The sequence below is a fragment of the Delphinus delphis genome, chromosome 10, assembly GCF_949987515.2.
Source record: "Delphinus delphis chromosome 10, mDelDel1.2, whole genome shotgun sequence".
Lineage (NCBI taxonomy): Eukaryota > Metazoa > Chordata > Mammalia > Artiodactyla > Delphinidae > Delphinus > Delphinus delphis.
In genome coordinates, this window is record NC_082692.2 from 23,647,090 (window position 1) to 23,668,083 (window position 20,994).

The window sequence follows — 20,994 nt, forward strand, 5'->3', positions numbered from 1 at the left end:
AGCTCCAAGTTCAGGGCGGGGCTGTGGAGTCGCTCTGGTGGAAAGACTCATCCGAAAGCAAACGAGCCTGAGTCAGCGCTGCCCTAGGGTCCCTCCGCCCCTGGGGGACGGGGGTGGTGTCACAGATGGGCCCCGGAGTAGAGTAGGGCAGAAGAAACTGGGCCAAGCTGCACTTTTACCTCGAGGGGCCTCGAGGGCTCTCCGTGTCTCTGGAAACAAGGGCACTACAAGCACTTCAGGATGAAGAGTTGTAAGACGCAGATCCGGCGCGGGCGGGAGGGAAGGGGTTAGGAGTACGGTCCGCCTGGGCTACCTTCAGCCCTCATCAGACGGACGGCGAACTGCGAAGGACTACCTTTCCCCAGTCTGTTCTCCCAGCGCCTCCCTGGGGAAAGAGAACTAAACTCCGTGTTCCTTTGCGGAGCCGGACGCCTGAATTGGGAAGTAGGGCGAATCAAGGCCGGGAAATGGGACCCTTGGGTCGCTGCTGCCGCAGGGACTGAAGAGGCAGTCTTTCAATTCCCAGGACATGTTTGCTGCTTCTGCCTCTCCCCGCCGGTCTAAGTGGATCGCTCCACCTATTTCCTCCCCCGCTCTTTCGGCGCAATGGATTGTTCCATTGCCCCTCCAGTCTCGGGCCTGCGTTGCGGGGGACACTGGCACGGTTGGTAGGGAAAGCCCCGGACGTGACGGCTGAGTGCGACCCTGAGCAGCCTCCCCTCTCCCATCCGTCATTCCCCTGCGCGCGTTCTCCTTACACCCTTCCCCTCCCCCACGTGGGTTCCAAGCTGCAGGGAAGTAAACAGCGGGCAGAGCGAGGCTCACGGACCCAGGCCAGGTGGGCCTTTGCACTCTCCAGGGGTCCTGCGCTGCTGCTCAGGGGTCTTTCTTGCAAAACCCCCGTCTTGCCTGGCTGGGATGATGCATTAGGAAGATGCTGGCCTGGGGAAAGAGTCCCCGCTGAGTTAGGGGCGGGGCTTGGGTGAGCGTCAGTGCGTTTACAATGTGGTTGGGGGCGGTGTTCGTGGGGAGAGGACTAGAGTAAAAGTAGGATATTTTGTGACAAGGACCTGGTGTGGGAACGGGCAGGGGAGGCTTGATTGCCGGCGTCTGTTCGGAAGGCAGGGGGTGTTGTCATCTCTCTCACAGGCCCTCATCGCCCCCTTCTCAGGCGGGAGCATGCTGGGGCTCCCGGGGCTGCGGCTCCCCCCGGCGGGGTTCCTGCTCCTGTTGCCGTTCCTGCTGCTGCTGCTGCCCGCAACCCCCGCGCCCCATCGGGCTTCCTACAAGCCGGTCATCGTGGTGCATGGGCTCTTTGACAGCTCGTACAGCTTCCGCCACCTGCTGGAATACATCAACGAGGTCTGGCAGGGGACCTCCGGTTGTGGGGCGTTGGTGGCGTCTACAGAGGCTGGGGAAGGAGAATGGGGAATTGAATGCTGGGCCTGCCAACTTCCTCGGGGAGCTGGTGCTGGCGTGGGGAAAGTCTGGGGACGAGAGATCCTTGGTTCTAGCAGGGCACAATAGGCATGTGGGCGCTGGCCAGGGGTCGGTGTGGAGGGGCTTCATCGTCCATCCCCGGTTGGGGCATTGCCCCCTTCCCACAGACACACCCTGGGACTGTGGTGACAGTGCTCGATCTCTTCGATGGGAGAGAGAGTTTGCGGCCCCTGTGGGAACAGGTGCAAGGGTTCCGAGAGGCTGTGGCCCCCATCATGGCAAAGGCCCCTCAAGGGGTGCATCTCATCTGCTACTCGCAGGGTAGGCACCGTCTCCCACCCCAGCTCCTAAGCCCTATCTGAGGCTTGATCCTTATCTGAGGGACACTGCCTAGTGTTTCCTTTTTTGAGCCACATTGCTTCAGCCAGAGCCCTGATACTTGAGCCCTCCTTTTCTGACTTCCCTCAGTACCTGGGTCTTATCTCTGTGTGTGTCCTGAGTGGGAGGGAGGCTCCCTGCACTGCTGCCCCTTTCTTTGTCCATTACCCATGGTTCTTGGACATAAAAGGTAGTGGGACAGTAAAAAGCACCCTACAGTTAGTCGGGACGCCCAGTGTCGAATTCTGGCTCTGTCACTTACATGACGTGGATGTTTCGACACGGTGTGTGCCTTCTCTGGGCTTCAGTTTCCTTTAGGTACACTGTGTGTGTGTGGGGTGCGGACGGGGGGCAGTGTTGGCCCGGCTGTCCCTAAGTCCCTGCCCAATGTGGTGTTCCGCCTGCAGGGGGCCTGGTATGCCGGGCACTGCTGTCTGTGATGGATGACCACAATGTGGATTCTTTCATCTCTCTCTCCTCTCCACAGATGGGACAGTATGGAGGTGAGTGGGCACTGTGGGCTCCATGGGGGGGGGGGACCCTGAGTCTTGAGGGCACAAGTTTGGAACCACCTGGCACTGCTGTTCTCTTGCCAGACACGGACTATTTGAAGTGGCTGTTCCCCACCTCCATGAGGTCCAACCTCTACCGCATCTGCTATAGCCCCTGGGGCCAGGAATTCTCCATCTGTAACTACTGGCATGGTGAGTAGGACATGCCAAACTGGGGCCTCCATGGAAAGGGCATCCTGGAGGATAGGGCCTGCTGCTCCCACCTCTACCATAACCAACAGCAATGATAATGATAACTTAACAGTTATTGAGCACTTACTATGTGAACAGGCACTGTTCAAAATGCTTTATGTGTATCACCTTATTTGCCTTAGAGAGTATAGCCTGCTGCAGGGGTCGGCCGACTGTATCCTTAAAGGGCAAGACAGTAAATATTTTGAGCTTTGCAGGCCGTAGTCTCTGTCACAACCACTCAGTTCTGCCACAGTCATGTGAAAGCAGCCATATATCTTATGTAAATGAATGAGTGTGTCTGTGTTGGCAATAAAATTTATTTACAGAAACAAGCAGTGAACTGGATTTCGCTAATGAGTCATAGTTTGCAAACGCCTGGTGTAGTTTTTAAGACCATGGATGCTGCTGGGTCCAGACTGCTTGGGTTTGAAGCCTGGCCCTGCGGCATGACTTTGGGCAAGTTACTCAACCTTCCTGTGACTCAATTTTCCTCATCTGTATAATGATATAGTACATACCTTATAGGGTGGTTATGAGGATTAAATAAATTAATGAATGTAATGTACTTTGAACAGTATCTGGCTCATAGCAGGTGTTAGAAAAAGGTGTTTGCTATTATGTTTACAATTATCGTGGCTACTATTATATTACTATTCACCTTGTCTATTACTTTAGCCTCCAGATTGGTCTTCCAGCCTCTGGTCTTGCCTCTTCTCCCTGCTTCTCTGACAACCTTTCTAACTGCTGTTTGTACCCAGACCCCCACCATGATGACTTGTACCTCAATGCCAGCAGCTTCCTGGCCCTGATCAATGGGGAAAGAGACCATCCCAATGCCACTGGTAAGACCCCAGGCTCCTACCCTGGTCCCATTTTCTGCTTCTCTGACCCGCCGTGTTCCCCTCTCCAACCTGGCCTGACCCCTGTGACTGACTCAGGCTCTCTTCTTCCCACTCTGCAGCTTGGCGGAAGAACTTTCTTCGTGTGGGCCGCCTGGTGCTGATTGGGGGCCCTGATGATGGTGTCATTACCCCCTGGCAGTCCAGGTAATAAGGGACTGTGTGGCCTGAAGATTGGCTAAGGACACTCCAGCCCCCACCAATCTTTATCTCATTTCTAAAACTGGCCTGCTGCTTCCACTGGGTAATACCCCTACCCTCCACTCATCTTGTCACCCAAGACCAAAACCTGGGAGTCATCTCCTAGCCTCTTATACGCAGCCAGTCACTAAGCCCTGCTGACTCTACTAGGTAGAGTCTGCTTGCTCTCCATCCCTACCAACCCCCCTTTGTAAAAACTTGTAACTTTGAAATATTTACAGATTCGTAGGAAGCTGCAAAGATAGTTTAGAGAGGTCCTGTGTATCCATCACCAAGCTCCCCTCAATGGCTGCATCCTATGTAACTATAGCACAGTATCCAAACCAGGAATATGACATTGGTGCCTGTGTATGGTTCCACATGCCATGTAATCACATTTCCTACCACCGCTTTTACTTACCTGGACTACTGTAATAGCCTCCAGCTCATCCCCTCTATCCTATTCCTCAGGAAAATCCATGGCTTCACGGCACTCTGTGCCTGCCTTTGATCATCATGAGTGATCTGAAATGTCACCTGATCTACCTTAGTCACTCAACAAATACTCTGTGTGCCTAGGCACTGTTCTGGGTCCTGGGGCTGCAGTAGTAAATGAAAGAGAAGTCCATGGTGTTACGTAGCTTACATTCTTGTGGGGGAGACAGATAATAAATGTAAATCTATATGAAGTGGTGATAAAATAAGGCAGGGGAAGGGATTAGAGGATGGCCACGGCCTATATTAGCTGGTGGCCAGAGAAGTCCTTCTGGAAGAGTTGCCATTTGAGCAGAGACTGAAGGAAGTGAGGGAAAGAGTTGTGCATCAAACTGGGGGAAGAACAACCCAGGGGACAGGAGTAGCACCTGCAAAGGCCCTGAGGCAGGTCTGAGGAATAAGGAGGTCCATGTGGCTAGAGTGCAGGGAGCTATGGAGAGGGTGGGAGAGGAGGTGAAAGAGGTAGCAGGGAGCCAGTTACAGAGAGCCTTTGTGGGGCACAGTAAGCACCCCCCCTTTTTTCCTGAAATATACACAACATAAAATGTTACCATTTTTAAGTGTATAGTTCGGTGGCGTCAAGTCCATTCACATTCTTGTGTAAGCATCACCACTATTTATCTCCAGAACCTTTTTTTCCTTCCCAAATTGCAACCCCATACCCGTTAAAGAACGGTAACTCCCTCATCCCTGCCCCTCCCTGGCCCCTGGCAACCATGGCCCTTTGCTTTTTGAAAATTCTGAGTGAGAGGAACACGTTGGAAGGTTTTAAGTGAATGAGTGACATGCCTTATAATAGTTAGAGGTGGGATTTATTTTTTATCTCATTTCAAACAATCCTGTGAAGATAAGAATGGCTCAAGGTTATATAGCACCTTTTATGTCCCAAAGCATTATTCTAAGTACTTTTCAAATAAAGCTCATTTAATTCTCACAACAACCCTATAGGGTAATTACTACCATCCTCTTTTGACATATAAGGAAACTTAAGTACAAAGAGATTAAATAACCTGCCTACATTCATAGAGTTAGTTAAGTGGTGAAGTCAGGCTGTCTGACTTAAGGACAATGTTTTCTTCTTTCTTTTTTTTTTTTTCTGGTATGCGGGCCTCTCACTGCTGTGGCCTCTCCCATTGCGGAGCACAGGCTCCGGACGTGCAGGCTCAGCGGCCATGGCTCACGGGCCCAGCCGCTCCGCAGCATGTGGGATCTTCCCGGACCGGGGCACGAACTCGTGTCCCCTGCATCGGCAGGCAGACTCCCAACCACTGCGCCACCAGGGAAGCCCAACCACAATGTTTTGCTTCCTCTCTACAAAGGAGGTATTCTTATACAGGGCCAAGAAGATAAGCAACATGATCAACCACACACAGTGGGGAGTGTGTGGCAGAGCTGGAGTTTAAAATCCAGGTCTTTGTGCCCCTACTGCTTTCCAGCCCTTCAACAGGGCCTCCAGGCCTCCCACCCAGCACCCCCCCCGCACCCAGCTGTGCCTTACCTCTGTGCTGCTCTTGCTGTTGCATTTGCCTGGGACAGCCTTCCTTAGTCCAGGGTAATCGCTGGGAAGCCTTTGTTGATGCTCTAAAACTAGGGTAGTAGCCTCTCCTCTTTGCTCCCATAGCCCATGCTGGCATTTGTTCAGTTATTTATGGCCTGTGTCCACTCAGTGCCCATGCCAGTTAAATATTCTTAACTAAAAAAAATTTAAGAACTTTTTATTTTGAAATAATTTCATACTCAAGAAATTACCAAAGTAGTACAAAGCAATCTTGTATACTCTTCACCTAGGTTTCCCAAATGTTAACATCTTACCGAGTTTACCTTAGCATCCTCTCTCTCCCTCCCTCTCTCTCTCTCTCCATATATATATATACACATATATATATATGTACAGAGTATGTGTGTGAACCATTTGAGAGCAGGTTGCATGATATCTCTTCACCCTTGAAAACTTCAGTATGTCAGTGTCTATTTTCTATGTACAGGACATTCTTTTACATATCCACAATAATGATCAAAATCAGGAAATTAACATTGATACAGTACTCTGTAGACCTTATTCAAATTTTCCCAATTGTCCTTATAGAAAAAAATCCAGTGCAAGATCCAACCCAGGATCCTGTGTTGCATTTAGTTGTCATGTCTCTTTAGTCCCTTTTAATCTGGAATACTTTCTTGGTCTTTGTACACGACGTTGATATTTTTGAAGCGTATGAGCCAGCTGTTTTATAGAATGTCCCTCAGTTTGGATTTGTTGGCTATTTCCTCATGATTAGATTCAGATTGTGCATTTTTGATGGGAATTCTGCAGAAGTGATGCTGTACCCTCAGTGCATCACCTCATGAGGTACATGATACCCAGTTAAATATTGGTATTTTGAGTGTCCTCCTTGCTGCTTGTGTCCTCAACAGGCCATGAGTTCCTGAAGGACCCTAGCCCACCTTGATTTTCTCCAGCTCTCCTGATAACCTCCCCCTTACCCCCCAATCTTTTTGTAGCTTCTTTGGTTTCTATGATGCAAATGAGACGGTCTTGGAGATGGAGGAGCAACTGGTGAGTTCGTTGGAATTACCTTCCCTTTCTGCACGCACTGTCCCAGCTGTCTGTGGCTCTCTCTGCCACTGACATGGGAGTTGAAAGGTTCACCCTGTGGGGAGGGGGTCTGGGACACCAGCAGGAACTTACTTTGTCCTCCCTATGTCTTTCTTCCATGCCCCTTTGCCCACCTTCAAGGTTTATCTGCGGGATTCTTTTGGGTTGAAGACTCTCCTGGCTCGGGGGGCCATAGTGAGGTGTCCAACGGCTGGGATCTCCCACACGGCCTGGCACTCCAACCGTACCCTTTATGAGACCTGCATTGAACCTTGGCTCTCCTGAGGGATCCCTCAGGAACTCCCCAGCCCAGAGACCAAGTGGTAGCCTTGGATGTCAGGCCTTGGTGTGCCCGTGACCACCTCATCGCTCTCCTACCAACCAGGGCTCCCAGGGCCCCTTCCTCCGCTCTTCTGTGAAAGGCAAATCCTGGTTTCCGCCATCTCGTGTCCTCTCGTTTGGGGCTCGCTGCAAGCTCCCCCACCCTCTTAAGGCCAAGCTTGGGAAGTGAGAAGCCAGGTTTACTCGTGGCTGCTCCTTGACTCTGGCCGGAGGCGCAGAATCCAGCTCCTGCCCACCACAGGGGTCTCCTTCCAGGCCACTCAGGACATTTTTAGCTTCTGTTTTCCCCATGTTCCCTGTTCGTCTGAACTCCCCTGTTGTGAGCCCTCCCAACCCCCAGGAAGGACCACCCATGAGAGTGGGGTTCTGAGGCTCCCCTATGGGGACATTTCCATTCTTGAAGTGTCAGTGTTGGGGAATATCTGTGGCCCGTGAGGCCCATCTCAGGTTTGGGGATCCCCCAGTCCCTATGTTCAGTATTGGGGTGCCCTTGGGGAGCCCAGTTTCTTTGAGGCTCCAGCCCCTCTTTTAGCTACCCTTGAATGGGTGTTACCCCTGTATTTATGGAAATAAAGTTCCATTTACTCAGTTTGGCTTGACTCATTTCCAGGTGAGGGAGACCTGGCTCCCCAGGGAGGGTGGGGATGGAGAGCCTGAGGCCCGGGTGCCCGGATGCCTGGTCTGGGGTGGGACCCCCTTGGTGTTTCCGCTCTCTCAATGCCCATTCTGTGTGGGTTCCTGATTCTCTGCGGGTTCTTTCCTGCTGAGGACAATTCTCTTCCTGTCCCAGCCTGTGATTGGGGGGCTGAGCCCAGGGCTCTAGTGGTTTGGGCCCCAGCCTCATGGGTGGAATGCGCCAGCCAGCCCCCAGGCTAGACGAGGGGGCTAAGGGTCAGGGTAGGCATTTGTTGTGCCCCTTTTTGACCTTTGTAGGCCAGAGCTGGGTGAGGGGCTGGACAATGAGCCTCCTCTTCCTGAAAGAAGGAATCTTGGTGGAGACAATAAGGCCCTGTCTGCTCTGGCATGGGGGGCGGTGGCTGACTCAACTTTGCATACCCCCCACCAGGCCCTAACAAATGTCATCAAGAAATGGGGGCAATTTTCCCTTTACCGCCCTGGGCAGTCCCCACCGCACCCTTCTTTCTTTTCTCATCTGCTCTTGCCTTTTCTCCCATGACTTGACCCCACTTTGTTCTCTGCCAGCTCTGACTTTTCCTGCCCCTCAGTTCTTCCCTAGTCTGTGTTGGGTTGAAGGATGGAGGGCAAGGGCCAGGGGTGCTGCTGGTGTTTAAAGCTAGTAGTCTCTGCTGATTTGGGGGAGTTCCAAAAATAAGGGGCCTCATAGGGTTGAGAAGAGACTTCTGAGGTGCCCTTTGCTTGGCTGGGGGGGGTGAAGGGAGTGGGATCTGGACCCCACTGAACTGACCAAGCTCCAGCTGTGGAGGAGGCTTGTGGGAGGGGGCAGGAATGGGAGGGCTCTGTCTGGCCCGCCCCTCCTCTCCTTTGCAGCCCGCGCAGCCCGCCCACCAGTCTGAGCTGCTGCTTCTGAGGCTGGTGGCCTGAAGTCTCCAGGAGAGGGGGAAAGACAGGTGGGGAGAGAACGTCAATGGGGAAAGACTGGGGGTCACTCAGAGTCTTAGAGTTGAGTGTGAGTTGGGTGTGTTGTCTGAGTGAGGGGAGTGGGTCCAGGGTGTATGTGGTGGTGTGGGTGCGTGAGGGTAGCAGGAATGTGTTTAAGGTGGGGTTTCCAGGTGTGTGGGTGTGTACAAGGTGTAAAGGGGTGTAATGGTGCATATCTGATATTTTGAAGGTAGGAGGATTAGGATGGAAGAGGGCACGTCAGAGACAGGAGGGTCATGAGGGGAGGTGGAGGGAGTGTGTCGGGCTGTGAGCTTGTATGGTACTGCATGGACCATGATGTGCTAAAGGAAGGGGGGTGTTAGTTAAATGTAACTGCGGGTGTAGACAATCCTGGTGGCTAGTGCAAGCGTGCAAATGAATGTCCTGCCCCACTTAAAGGGTACCAGCAGACTGCTCTTGGAAGGGTTGGAACTGGAGAAGTTAACAGGAGAGGGGAAGGACCTCCATTAACCTCTTCTTGCCTGCAGCTGGCAGAGTCTGAAGTCAAGGAGAAACATGGGGTCCAGGGCTGAGCTGTGCACTGTCTTAGGCGGACTCTCATTCCTCCTGCTACTGATGACAGGCGAGGGGGCCAAGGGTGGATCCCTCAAAGAGAGGTGATAACAGAGGGGGCAGGGCCAGGGGTGAGGTCTTCATGAAACCTGCTGGGGCTGGGGTTTCACAGGTGGCAAAACAAAGTTCAGAATGGGGGGGAGGCTGTCATTTTTAGGGAGGGTGGGGCCTCAGTGGAGCCTGAAGGGAAGTGGGGCTCCTGGCTCCCCAGGGCCTGGCCCACTCAATGCCTCTCGCTTTCCCCCGCATGGGTGCAGTCAGGGGGTCTGCTCCAAGCAGACGCTGGTGGTCCCACTCCGTTACAACGAGTCCTACAGCCAACCCGTGTATAAGCCCTACTTGACTCTCTGCTCTGGAAGGCGTGTCTGCAGCACCTACAGGTGAGGGGTGGGGAGCCTGGGCTCTGGGGTCTCTCAAGAGGAACGAACCCCCAGAACCGGGGCCAGGACCCATATGCCAATGTCCAGAGCCCGGCGCTGTGTTCCAGGACCACGTACCATGTGGCTTGGCGGGAGGTAAGGAGGGAGGTGCAGCAGACCCACGCCGTGTGCTGCCAGGGCTGGAAAAAGCGGCATCCCGGGGCGCTCACCTGTGACGAAGGTGAGGCTGGGTCTTCCCAGGCCTCGGGGGAGGTGCGCCCGGCCGGGCTGGAGAGCCAGGCCTTCCGCTCGGTTCTGAACCCCGCTTCCTGCGCCCGCAGCCATCTGCGCCAAGCCCTGCCAGAACGGAGGCGTCTGCGTCCGGCCGGACCAGTGCGAGTGCGCCCCGGGCTGGGGTGGGAAGCACTGTCACGTGGGTGAGTTGCCTCGCCCTCCCTCGGGGTGACGCCAGAACTTCCCTACCCGCTGTGGTGCCCACCTCCGCCCCGCCCCCCTCAGCCCCCTCCTCTTTCCGGTAACTAGACGTGGATGAATGCAGGGCTGGCGTCACTCTCTGCTCGCACGGATGCCTCAATACAGCAGGCAGCTTCACCTGTGGCTGCCCCCAGGGCCTGGTGCTGGGCCCGGACGGGCGCACTTGCGGAGAAGGGGCCCCAGAGCCCCCAACCAGTGCCAGCATCCTCAGCGTGGCCGGTGAGTGGGTGGGTGCGTGGGGCACGCGGAGGGCCGGACCAGAGGCGGGGCCGGGGCAGTGGTCACTCTCGGCTCGCTCCTTTGTCCCAGTTCGGGAGGCTGGACACGATGAGCGTGCCCTGAGGCGGGAGATTCGCGAGCTGCGAGGGCGCCTGGAGCGGCTGGAGCAGGTGAGTGGAGATGCCTGGGGCCAAGTCTGGGTGGCAGACCCCACCCCCAACACCCTGAGGTGTCTCTTCCTTTGTAGTGGGCCAGTCAGGCTGGAGCCTGGGTCCGAGCAGTGCTGCCCATGCCCCCAGAAGAGCTGCAGCCCGAACAGGTGGCAGAGCTGTGGGGCCGAGGCGACAGGATTGAGTCTCTCAGTGACCAGGTTCTGCTGCTGGAGGAGAGGCTAGGTGCCTGTGAGTCCCCATGCCCCTCTCTGTGGGGACCCCCATCTCCCAACAGCTGCCCCCAGCTCTTCCAGACACCTTTTCCCAACTCAGTTTTCTCTTGTCCAAAATCTCTTCTCCTCCACTCACTCACCCCATACCTTCCCCAGATTCCCGCACTTTACCACCCCTTCTCCTGGTCTGTCTCCAACTTGGTGGTTCCACTTATTGGTGAGTGAGACTGTCAATCCTTCAGTGTCCAGGGCCCACTCCAGGCATCCAAGAAGTCCACAGTCAATGTGTCTGCCTGTCTCCTTGTCATTAACCAGGCTCCTGCGAGGACAACAGCCTGGGCCCAGGCCTCAATCGGCGGAGCTAAGGAGCCCCTGCAGAGCCCCTGCCCCACTAATTTATACAGAAACTGGACCCACTAATCCTCTGGGATGGGCCGGCTGGGGAGCTGCAGATAAGGCTATCTGCCACTAAGGAGCAATGAACAATGGAAACTTTGGAAAGCTGAAGAAAGGAGGAAGGCGGGTTGTCTTGGCCTGCCCGAGTCTTCCGGCTGGGGCAGGGGCCTGGAGGAGAACTGCTTTTTTAACTCCTTAACAAACGCAGCCAGAAAGTGCCCAGATCTCTCTCAATCTTTATTCTCGGTTTCTTGCTGTTATCCAGATAATTAATAAAAATCAACCACGCAAAACTGGGTCCCACCCTCTCCTTTTGCTCCCAGCCCACCTCCGTGGTTGTGAGCACAGGTCTGGGGTGGGAGGCAGGGAGTGGCTAATGCCACAGGGAGGAAATGAAAACTGGCTCAGAGAGGGGAAGCCTCAAAAGAAAGAGAAATAAATTAAAAGCCCTCCCATCCCCTCCAGCCAGGGTTCAGTTCCTTTCCCCAACTCCCCAGGGTGAAGTGAGTGCAGCACCTGATGTCTGCCTCTTCCCCTTGTGTCTGGTTAGAATGGTACAGCAGGGCTGTAGGGGGCTTGGTGGGGCCAGGACCACTGAACAACTATACCCAGGGGATGAGGGGAAGCAGAAATGTGGCATCCAAGAGTGTGCTCAACCCTGGGCACTTGGACAAGGGCAGGGATGAGACCTCTGAGTGACAGAGTCCAGCCCCCACTGACAGGAGGCTCCACGGGAAGGAGGGAGAAGGTGCTGAGGAATGTTTCCAGGATGAGCCTGGGAGAAGTATTCCAGGCATCAGCTTCCAGCCACAGCGTGAGGAGTCGTCCTCACAAATGGATGAGTCCACTGAATCCGTGGACATGGGAGTGAGAAATTGTTCCACAGAATGGATGAATCCACTGGCCAATGTGGGGTGGAGAGGTAGAGAAGACCACAAAGGAAGAGGGTCCACTGGGGACAGAATGGAGTGTTCCTACCCTTGTGTAGGCTGAACCACTGAAGATGAGGGGGAGGCAACTGTCCCACAGACAGGATGGCACGGAAGGTGGGGTTCAGAGTGGAGGCCGCACCTAGGCAAGAGTCTGTTGGGGGGCGGTGCTGGGAAGGGGGCAGGGAGCGGTTCTGCAACCACATTCACTTCAGAAGTTGAAGATTCCAAAGAAGAGAACAGGTGGGGAGAGGGGAAATGAGGAACAGGGCTTGGCCCAGCTTCGGGCCCACTGGGCTGGTAGGTGTGGAGACGGCGGTGGGGGGTGGGGGTAGATGGGAAGGGAGCTCAGAGCTGGGCCTCGCCCACCCCTCCAGGCTTCTTCAGATAGTCACCACCACCCCTGCCATCAGTGGAGATTTCCCGGAAAACGGTGAGCATGGAGTGTCGGACTGTGTCGGCCAGAGCTGGGACGTCATCTGGTGTCAGCCCTTCTGTGGGCACTGGGGGCAGCACCCGTACCTGACATCGCCCTGGGAGGGGGGTGAGCACCATCATGGCCTGTGTACCGGGACTCTGCCCACAGGTGGCGCCTGGCTTCCGAGCTCTCCTGATGCTTAGTTCCCTGCTCAACCTTTCAGTTCTCTGCCGTGGACAACTCCCCCTCAGCTTACCAGCTGCCACCTGTTCTCTGAGGCCCTCCCTCGCAAAGCCTTCCCCAGCCCCAGTCCAGGCACCTCAGCACCCTGCCGGCCCCACTGTCTGGGTTTAGTGTTCACCGCCGAATGCTGTAACTGCGCACACAGGCTTTATCTTTCCGGCTAGACAGTAATGGCCTCTCTTGGAGGGACCAAGTGTTACCCATCTAGCAGGGTATAGCGGTGCTTAAATACTTATTGGCTGATGTGGGGTCACTTTAGATAATCCTGTGGACATCTCAGTGCTGACGCTGACTGAAGCTCCTGCCCCACGGGGATCTCCCTCTAGCCTCTCCCATGGCCCTTCTGGCCACCCCCGAACCCCAGATCTGCACAGAGCCCTCACCTGAAGTGAAGCGGCGCTCCTTCTTGCAGTAGAAGTCTTGATAGGAGGACATGACTATGGGAACAATGGGAACCTGAGGGAGAGGAAAAGCGATCAGCCCACGGCTCCCTTCTGAGGTGCCCAGGACCAGCCTCTGCCGAGAGAGGAAGGGATGGTGGGGGCTTGAGGGGCAGTAGTGGACCGGAAGGAGTAATCACCTGGGCCTGCACTGCGAGGTGGAAGGCGCCACGTTTGAAGGGCAGCATGGAGCCATTGTGGTTTCTCGTGCCCTCAGGAAAAACCCAGACCCGTACCTGGGAAAGAAAGAGAGTCAAGGAAGACACACATATGGAGGGATCAGAAAATGGCTGTGATGCTGTAATGGGACTTGTGAGGCCTGGTGGCCCTGCACATCAGTTTATTTACAACTATTCTACTCCATAACCCCCATTCCCCCGGGGTGACTCACATCCTGTGTGAGCAGGGTCTGGGCGACCTCAGACATGACACTGATGGCATCCCCAGTGCGCTTCCGGTCAATGAAGATGACTCCCGCCAGCCAGCAGGCCAGCCCGGCAGAGCCGGCCCACAGTAGCTCGCGCTTGGCAATGGGCACACAGCGGCCTGGCAGTACCTCCATCATCCCTAGGGCAGAGGTGGGGGTGGGGTGAGGATACCTCACCCAGGTCATCACCCAGGGACTAGAACTAAAGGAAGAGGCAGACCTGGGGGTGAGGGGTGGGGGAAGCCCCAGAAAGTAAGAAAAGGTGACTAAAGGTGTATTATCTTGCTTATGAGGGCAGCTCTACCCCAGGCAGAGGCCTGCAGGGGGAGCAAGGGGGCAACGCCCCAGGTGAGGGAGGGGATCCCAGGGAGGGCTGCAGGAGGATGGGCGTGGCTAGGGGAGGCTGCTCACCAAGCAGGTCGAGGGAGCTCTGGTGGTTGGAGACAACAACGTAGGGCTGTGAAGGAGGGAAGTGGTGAGCCCCTCGCACCTCCACTCGGATCCCGTACAGGTATTTGATGTGGAGCAGCATCAGACGCAAGATCCTGTGGAGGTTCCACAAGGCAAGGGGTTCCCGCGGGACCTGCTGCCGTCCACCTGCAGGCCCCAGCCCCCCTCCCCGGCCCCCCCCCCCCCCCCCCGTCTTCCTGGGCATCTTTGCAGTCTTCTCCGCTTCCTTGTCCCTGGGCTCGCTCAGTGTCTCCTACACACTCAGTGCCCTCCCCAGCCCCTGCTTGCTTCTGACCCTAAGGTCCCCTCATCACCCAAAACCCCTTGCCCCTCACTTCATGTTCTCGACGTTGCGTCCTCGCACGGCACACACAGGGATGGCGAGCACAGCCAGGAAGAGGATCCAGCCATTGTAGAAGGCCATCTTGAAGAAGTACTTGGCACTGGGGCTGCAGAACCACAGAGTGGGCAGCAGCAGGGAGAGCAGCAGCAGTAGAGGCCACACCCCTGGCCACAGCTCCATTCTGGTCACCTGCAGGGGACGGGGCAAAGGACAGAACTAGTGGGCCTGGTTCCTGGATTGGGGACGGGGCGGGCAAGGTGCAGAAGGCAGGGTCTGGGGGGGCTCTGGGGGCCAGGGCTCCCGTTAAAACCCGTCCAGAAAGCCTCTCTGGGATGGGGGCGGTGGGGATGGGAGCTCAGGACTGCTCTCCCACCCCTCTCCCTGAAGGATCCAGATACATTCAGACATGAGACACAAGATATGGACATCCACAACTCACAGACACAAGACAACAACAGGACATTAATGATAGCTAACGCTTGTAGCTGGTAAGGATCTTATAATGGTCTATCCCTCTGCTGTCCAATATGGTAGCCACCAGCCACATACGGCAACTGAGCACGTGAAATGTGGCCTAGCCTGCACTGAGGGGTGCTTAGAGATATAAAATACACATCAAATTTCAAAGACTTTGAAGGAAAAACAGAATGTAAACTATCCCATTAATAATCTTTTATATTGATTACATTGTGAAATTATAACCTTTTGGACATACTGGGTTCAATACACTAAAGTTAATTTCACCCTGCTACTTTTACCTTTTTTATGTAGCTACCAGAAAATTAAAAATTACATATGTGGCTTGCATTATAGTTCTGTTGGACAGGGCTGGTCTATATACTATGTTAAGTCCTTAAATATGAAACACCCGATTTACATTTTAAAGGAGACACACCCAGAAAGGTTAAAAAACTTACCTGAGGTGATATGACTCCTAAGAGGCACTTCCTAGCTTAAAGCTAAGCAGCTTGTGCTCCTAACCACTTGGTTATGCTGCTGCCTGTATATATACACACAAATGCACACATAGCACGCAGCAGATACAGTGGAAAATGACAAAACACAGACATTCTCCGGGGCTGACTGGCAAGAATAAAGGCTCTTGTCACTAACGCAAACTCAGACACACACAGCCATACAAAGACTGACCTGTTCACACACATACGCAAACTTACAATCACACCCATGACCGATAAAGGATGGTAAATTCATACCCATTAAAACCCCTCTCCACCCAGGCAGGCTCCCTGTTCCCAGATAAACCCATGGACATACCTATATCTATTAATCCTGCTTCCACAAACAGGCAAACAAATCCCACCACCCACTTCCCTCCCTCCCAGCAACACTGCAGGCAATGTGGTCAGACATGCAGTGTGTAAGGCTTCACCAAGCGAAAAAAGGAGGGCAGAGAGTAAAAGGGTCATTACACCACCTGCCCTGGGAGAGGAAAGAGTTCAGGAGGAAGAGGCTCTTCCTCCTTCCTCCACTCTGCCCCACGGTTTGGGGCAGGGTCACAATTCACACAAATGGTGTTCAGGCAAATATCTGTCACTTGTATCAAGGCCAAAGGCACGCGCTTCCAATGACAGAAGGGCTGTGCTCCAAGGTAAGTCCATTGCCAAGGGTGAAGGTAACAGGTGATAGAGGAAATGGGACTCTGCCAGCCCTAGGACAATAGGCTTTCTGAGTTGCTTCATCCTACTGCCCTCGCAAGTTGGAACAAGCGCTTCTCCCCTGGACTATTTGCAACAGGCTCCTAACTCTTCCCCTTCAATCCATCTTCCACACGGCAACCACAGATGTTTCTGTGGCACAAATTTGAGCATCTCTCTTGCCCAAAGGCCCTTCTTGACAAGTTGACTTCTGCTTACACCTTTGGCCACATCCCTACAAGAGCCTTTTCGCTCTAGTCAAACTGACTTACTTCAGTTCCTCAGACACACCATTATCTTTCACGCTTCTGTGCCATGAACACGCTGTTCCCTTTGGCTGGAATGTTCTTCTGCCTCTTCACTTGCCTTATACAGTTCAGTGTCACTTTTTGGAGGTCTTCCTGAACCCCTCCAGGCCTGTGTTTTCATTACACTTTTACCTTGATCACTGATTCTCCAAGTGCAGAAAAATAAATCCTTGGACCTCACCCCAGATTACTGAATCAGAAATTTAGGCCGTTGGGCCCATGCATCTGTATACTATTTTAAACAAGCCATCCAGGTGAGTCTGATGTGCACATAAGTTTGAGAACCACTCATCTTGACACTAGACAGGGTGTAACCACTTGAGGTTATCTTTGTTTCCCTCCCTAACGTGTAAGCAGCTTGAGGACAGAGATTTTCTTATTCCCAATGCCCAGGACAGAAGGAAGCAGGGAAGATGCTCAATAAACATTTGCTGAACAGATTATAAGGCTGTGTACATACCCACATAGCCATAATTATTGAGACAACAGTTCTGAACACCAGTCAGATAGCTACCCTCTTGAGGACTATTAACTATGAAAAGAAAAGCCACCAAGAAAGCAATGAGCACACCAGGCTAACAGTAACCTACTCTGGATAAAAATACACAATACAGGGTCACGGTGAAGGCAGAGTGACAGCAATCTAGACAAGATGGCGCATACAATCTTGCACACAAGAGAAACATACAGAAAGGGGATTAACATGCCACAGGGGAAAGATGCCGCTGTCATCAAATACATGCCAACAGTGCAAAGAGCGGGGCACAGATAATGTACATGGCAGAGCTGACGCTGTGCTATGCATCGAGCTCCATGGACACGGACTGTTCACAGGCACCGGATGTAACGTGTATGAAGAGACACAGGCCAGCGGGGTCAGCAAGGTCAGGCGCATGGGGGTGGTTCTTTAGGGACATGGAGGCCCAGTTACCTTTTCCTCTAATATGTGACATTAAGTGACTCTCTCCAGAGCAGGGATGTCCGAGGATTTATAAGCACGATGGAGTGCCAAGTGAGTTAATGAGCATACGGCTCACAAAATATATTGGCAATAAAATTATGAAATAAATAGTATATGTAACCAGAAGCACACAAGCTGTGGACGTGTCACATCAGCACATTATGCGAAGGGGCACACGTGTGTGCGGTGTGAATTGGGACTGGGAAAACACATGCAATAAACAGGCCAATACGATCACAACATGAGTGTGCGCTAGCAGCTAAGCCACGAGATCCCACACACGAAGACGACTGCATATGGCGGGACTATGCACAGAACCTGCGAGTCCACACAAAATAAGGCACGATCTGTACATGCTAAAGTAAACATAAGACGTCCAAGAAACATGAAACCACATAACAGATGCAACAGATGAAAACACACACATGTGAACACGTCAAGACTGGACATGAGACACGGACGTAAGATATGAGAACAGGCAATTCTGATGGAAGATAACACATCATTTCTCCACAACCCATGGAGAGCACAGGACAAACTAGCCACACACAAGCCATAAACCACATCAAAGGCACACCCACTCAATGTAGAAAACATGGTCCCCCACAAGGCATCTGTATGTCAGTAAGGGTCGAACACAGCATGGAGGCCACTGAGAAACAAGAGGTCCCGTGCCTTGAGAGAAACAGGTGTCTCAGGGCATCCCTAGGAAGCAAATTCTGCTGGGGAAAGGAGGGCACTAAACTGCCTTCTGCCTGCCACTACCCCGCAAGGGTCACGTGGGGCCAAAGGGCAAGAAAAGGAACTGGGGAAGGTGTTGGGGCTTTCCTCTCCAAGATTCCCTGTCCACACCCCCATCTCAAGTTCACAAGGTCTCCACCTCTCCTCCCTCGTGTCTCTTCCATCCTTCCTCCCTCTCAGGCCCCCTCTCCTTTCCCCAGCAACCCTCTCCCAAGTCGGCCCGTATCCTTTTCCCACCAAGCCTCTCCCCTGCCCACCCTCCCAGACCCAATCTTTCCCCATCCCCTCCTCCACATCCCTTTTAGCTCCCTCCTCCCTCCTCCTCCCATCCCTTTCCTGCCCCCACCTCAGTGGGGTGGGGGGCCTGGGGGGCTGGCCCCCTCCCCAGCCAGGCTGCGGCAGCGGTGGTGGCGGGTGGCTGTGTCTCTGCCTCAGTCGGGGTGTCGGTGCCAAGGGGGCGACAGGATTTGGGGGTGTCCTAGCCCCGGCCGATGGAGGGGAGGTGAGAGTGGGAGGCTGGGCCCATAGCGGTACGAATGGTGGGGGGTTGTCCCCCCAGCTCCCTCCCTCCCTCCCTCCCTTCCTGCTGTCTCTCTGAGGGCTGGGGCTGCTGCTGCCGCTATCCCCCACCACCCCTCCCCACGCCCGCTAGTTTCCGGGGCTGGCCAGGAAGTAGGGGGCGGTGATGGGCGCCCTGTTTTGCCAATCGCCTCCCGGGGACCCAGGCATCTCCTCCCCACAGCTTTCAGTCTCCTCTTGCTAGCTCCACCCTACGAGAGCTCAGCTGGGCTCCGTCTCGGTCTCTCTGGCCTTTTCTGGCTCCAGCTGCACCTTCTTTTCTCCAACTTCCTTTCAGCACACATGGCTTGCGTGTCCCTTGGTGCTGTATTCCTTCCTTGGCCCGTTCCTTCTCATTCTCCATCAGCTCTCCTCTTATTGTCAACTTGTTTCTTTTTTTCTCCTTAACTCCCACATATGCTGCTTATTCCCTCCAACTCCAACCCTTTTCCATCTCCCTCTTCCTGTCCCCCCATTCAAGTCCAAATATTTATCAAGCACCTACTATATGCCAAGCTCTGAGTTCTTCACCTCTCTTCTTTTTCTCTCCAGGACTCCATCTCACCCCACCTCACCCTCCAGCCCTCTTGTCTGGTTTCTGCCCTTTGTCCCTGCCACTATCTCCCAGCAGTCCAGCTCCCTCCTCCACTGACCTCCTCCCACCCCCCACCCCTTCCTGGTCTTTGGAGAGAAGGGACACTCTCAGGCCCTCTCCCTGCCCGTTTCCTTCTGTGATGTACTTTAACCTCAGTACCTTTTCTTTTCTAGTTCCTTCCTTCTTATCAGTCTCCTTACTCACCCAAGCTGAGACTACCCCTCTCCTCAACGTAGAAAAAATGTACTCTTCTTCCAGTGGAAACTGGGCATTAGGGTTGCTTTCTTGAAAAAATAAGTGAGGAAGAATGCTGATTCCTCTGGGATAAGCATGCCTCCTTAATTTTGTAGTATGTGCCTAGCTCTCTCTCCAGCCCCTGCTGCCCTCTCCCCCATACTCCCATCATCCCCTTATCAGGATCATTCCATCACTCCTCCCTTCTTGGTCTCCACTTCTGCCTCTCAATAGGGTTTTTCCCTAAACCTCTACACGCTTCCCGAACACTAACCTCCCCTGCCGTAGGCAGCTCCTAACTTCTCACCGTTCCTCACTGAGTCACATGGGACCTTTTATCAGGATGTTGTTGAAGAACCCTCAGCTTGTGTCTGGCCTCCACCCCCGCTAGATACCTTTGCCCTGAAAGAGTTTACACGCCCTGAGGTACAAGATGTAAAGAACACTGGTAATGGGAGGACTGTTACCTAGTTCTGCTCCTTGAGCCACAGTGAGGGCCAGTGACTGTAGAAAAGGCCCAAACTCGTACGAAAGGCCCAAACTCTGAAGCAGCTTGCCCAAGTCCCAGGGGTCCAGCCCAGGAGGAAGACCCCAGTTCTGCGGGGCACAGTACAAGAAGGAAGGGGCGGGCCTAACCCCTTTCCGCCGCGGGTCGCCTAAAAGGGGGTGGATCTTGCCTCTTCACCCACTCACAAAGGGGTGGAGCTAGACCTTTTCGGCTCTTAAGGTTTAAAACGGTGTCTAGGGCAACTCTGTTCTACTCGGTGTCACATTAAAAAGGGGATGGGCCTTTACTTCATTTCTGTAAATGGTGATTCTGTAAATCACCTAAAGAGGGGCGGGCTGAGTCGTCCAGCCGAGGGAGATGTTAACACCAGCGCCGCAGATCGATGCTCGCACCATCCAAACGTCGGGCTAATCCCAGTTCTGCTCCCTTCTTCACTAAGAGGGAGGGGCGGACCCAAGTTCTGCTCTTTACGTCACCGAAGGAAGCCGGAGCCATTTTGAACCCTGCGACCCTAGCATTTGTCCTCTTTTCCAAGCTCTTCGCCGTCTTTTCCGACCTCGGCCAATCAGGGGCGAAAAAAACGGCCCAATCAGTCGAGAGAGACCGCAGTCGGAGGACCCGGATGAGGCCAAGACAAGGCTTTTGAACCCCAAATCCCGCCAATTGTAGAGCAGTCACCATGGCGACAATATAGCGGTGAAGGGGTGGGACCAGAGAAAGCTCAACTCTCATAGGATTGGCCCACCCCTTCCCTCCTCCTACTGCGCACGCGCGCTTTACCTGGCCTCCATTTTCCGTCGAGTTCTAGCCAATTAGTTGCTTTGAAGCTATACGCTCCAAAGTCCAAAGGAATCCGGACGTTCTCTGAAAGAGGAAGTAAAAGGAAGACAGGGGATTGTAGTGGGCGAGGTCTAAGTAGCCTTGAGCCAATTGCTTCTGGCCTTTGGTTATGACTGGCAACTACTCAGACGAATAAAGCCCTCCCTGGCCGGGGCGACAGGACGTATGGAATATTTACCAATCCCATGGCACTGCAAACTGACCGTGACTGTTTTAGCCAATAG

General features: G+C 53.8%; 3 protein-coding genes across 14 annotated transcripts; 2 read left to right on the plus strand and 1 right to left on the minus strand.

Moving 5' to 3' along the window:
• The first annotated feature begins 14 nt into the window (after positions 1 to 14).
• On the plus strand, positions 15 to 8,261 carry PPT2 (palmitoyl-protein thioesterase 2). Of its 5 annotated transcripts, none has more exons than XM_060023222.2 (9): positions 15 to 250; positions 1,172 to 1,362; positions 1,608 to 1,761; positions 2,226 to 2,321; positions 2,415 to 2,522; positions 3,323 to 3,406; positions 3,526 to 3,610; positions 6,638 to 6,692; positions 6,873 to 8,261. In XM_060023222.2, exons 1-9 carry the CDS (start codon positions 241 to 243, stop codon positions 7,014 to 7,016), a joined length of 927 nt encoding a protein of 308 aa, XP_059879205.1. In that variant the 5' UTR covers positions 15 to 240; the 3' UTR covers positions 7,017 to 8,261. The 5 variants fall into 5 exon arrangements, with proteins under 5 accessions (XP_059879205.1, XP_059879202.1, XP_059879203.1 ...); XM_060023219.2 differs by having other exon boundaries at positions 16 to 664; positions 1,150 to 1,362; XM_060023220.2 differs by having other exon boundaries at positions 17 to 668.
• Positions 8,262 to 8,265: 4 nt separating this feature from the next.
• Positions 8,266 to 11,357, plus strand: EGFL8 (EGF like domain multiple 8). Of its 3 annotated transcripts, none has more exons than XM_060023226.2 (9): positions 8,266 to 8,662; positions 9,182 to 9,310; positions 9,524 to 9,646; positions 9,754 to 9,866; positions 9,967 to 10,062; positions 10,169 to 10,339; positions 10,430 to 10,509; positions 10,587 to 10,740; positions 10,881 to 11,357. In XM_060023226.2, exons 2-9 carry the CDS (start codon positions 9,210 to 9,212, stop codon positions 10,943 to 10,945), a joined length of 903 nt encoding a protein of 300 aa, XP_059879209.1. In that variant the 5' UTR covers positions 8,266 to 8,662; positions 9,182 to 9,209; the 3' UTR covers positions 10,946 to 11,357. The 3 variants fall into 3 exon arrangements, with proteins under 3 accessions (XP_059879209.1, XP_059879210.1, XP_059879211.1); XM_060023227.2 differs by having other exon boundaries at positions 11,040 to 11,357; XM_060023228.2 differs by lacking the exon at positions 10,587 to 10,740 and having other exon boundaries at positions 11,040 to 11,357.
• On the minus strand, positions 11,345 to 20,795 carry AGPAT1 (1-acylglycerol-3-phosphate O-acyltransferase 1). 6 transcript variants are annotated; one of them, XM_060023232.1, is made up of 7 exons: positions 20,711 to 20,795; positions 14,363 to 14,559; positions 13,989 to 14,122; positions 13,542 to 13,717; positions 13,291 to 13,386; positions 13,094 to 13,166; positions 11,345 to 12,582 (listed from the first exon to the last, which is right to left on the minus strand). In XM_060023232.1, exons 2-7 carry the CDS (start codon positions 14,548 to 14,550, stop codon positions 12,398 to 12,400), a joined length of 852 nt encoding a protein of 283 aa, XP_059879215.1. In that variant the 5' UTR covers positions 14,551 to 14,559; positions 20,711 to 20,795; the 3' UTR covers positions 11,345 to 12,397. The 6 variants fall into 6 exon arrangements, with proteins under 6 accessions (XP_059879215.1, XP_059879216.1, XP_059879213.1 ...); XM_060023233.2 differs by lacking the exon at positions 20,711 to 20,795 and adding an exon at positions 19,890 to 19,961; XM_060023230.1 differs by lacking the exon at positions 20,711 to 20,795 and adding an exon at positions 19,393 to 19,425.
• Between the last annotated feature and the right edge of the window lie 199 nt (positions 20,796 to 20,994).

Excerpts from the sequence above, each read along its gene's own strand:
- PPT2 (XM_060023219.2), top strand. The coding sequence starts at position 530 with ATGTTTGCTGCTTCTGCCTCTCCCCGCCGGTCTAAGTGGATCGCTCCA. Across the intron at positions 2,523-3,322 it reads CATCTGTAACTACTGGCATG|ACCCCCACCATGATGACTTG; the intron begins GTGAGTAGGACA and ends GTTTGTACCCAG. Across the intron at positions 3,407-3,525 it reads AGACCATCCCAATGCCACTG|CTTGGCGGAAGAACTTTCTT; the intron begins GTAAGACCCCAG and ends CCCACTCTGCAG.
- EGFL8 (XM_060023226.2), top strand. The coding sequence starts at position 9,210 with ATGGGGTCCAGGGCTGAGCTGTGCACTGTCTTAGGCGGACTCTCATTC. Across the intron at positions 10,063-10,168 it reads TGGGAAGCACTGTCACGTGG|ACGTGGATGAATGCAGGGCT; the intron begins GTGAGTTGCCTC and ends TCCGGTAACTAG. Across the intron at positions 10,510-10,586 it reads GCCTGGAGCGGCTGGAGCAG|TGGGCCAGTCAGGCTGGAGC; the intron begins GTGAGTGGAGAT and ends CTTCCTTTGTAG.
- AGPAT1 (XM_060023232.1), bottom strand. The coding sequence starts at position 14,550 with ATGGAGCTGTGGCCAGGGGTGTGGCCTCTACTGCTGCTGCTCTCCCTG. Across the intron at positions 13,718-13,988 it reads GAGCTCCCTCGACCTGCTTG|GGATGATGGAGGTACTGCCA; the intron begins GTGAGCAGCCTC and ends CCTCTGCCCTAG. Across the intron at positions 12,583-13,093 it reads GGAGCGCCGCTTCACTTCAG|GGCGATGTCAGGTACGGGTG; the intron begins GTGAGGGCTCTG and ends CCCCCCTCCCAG.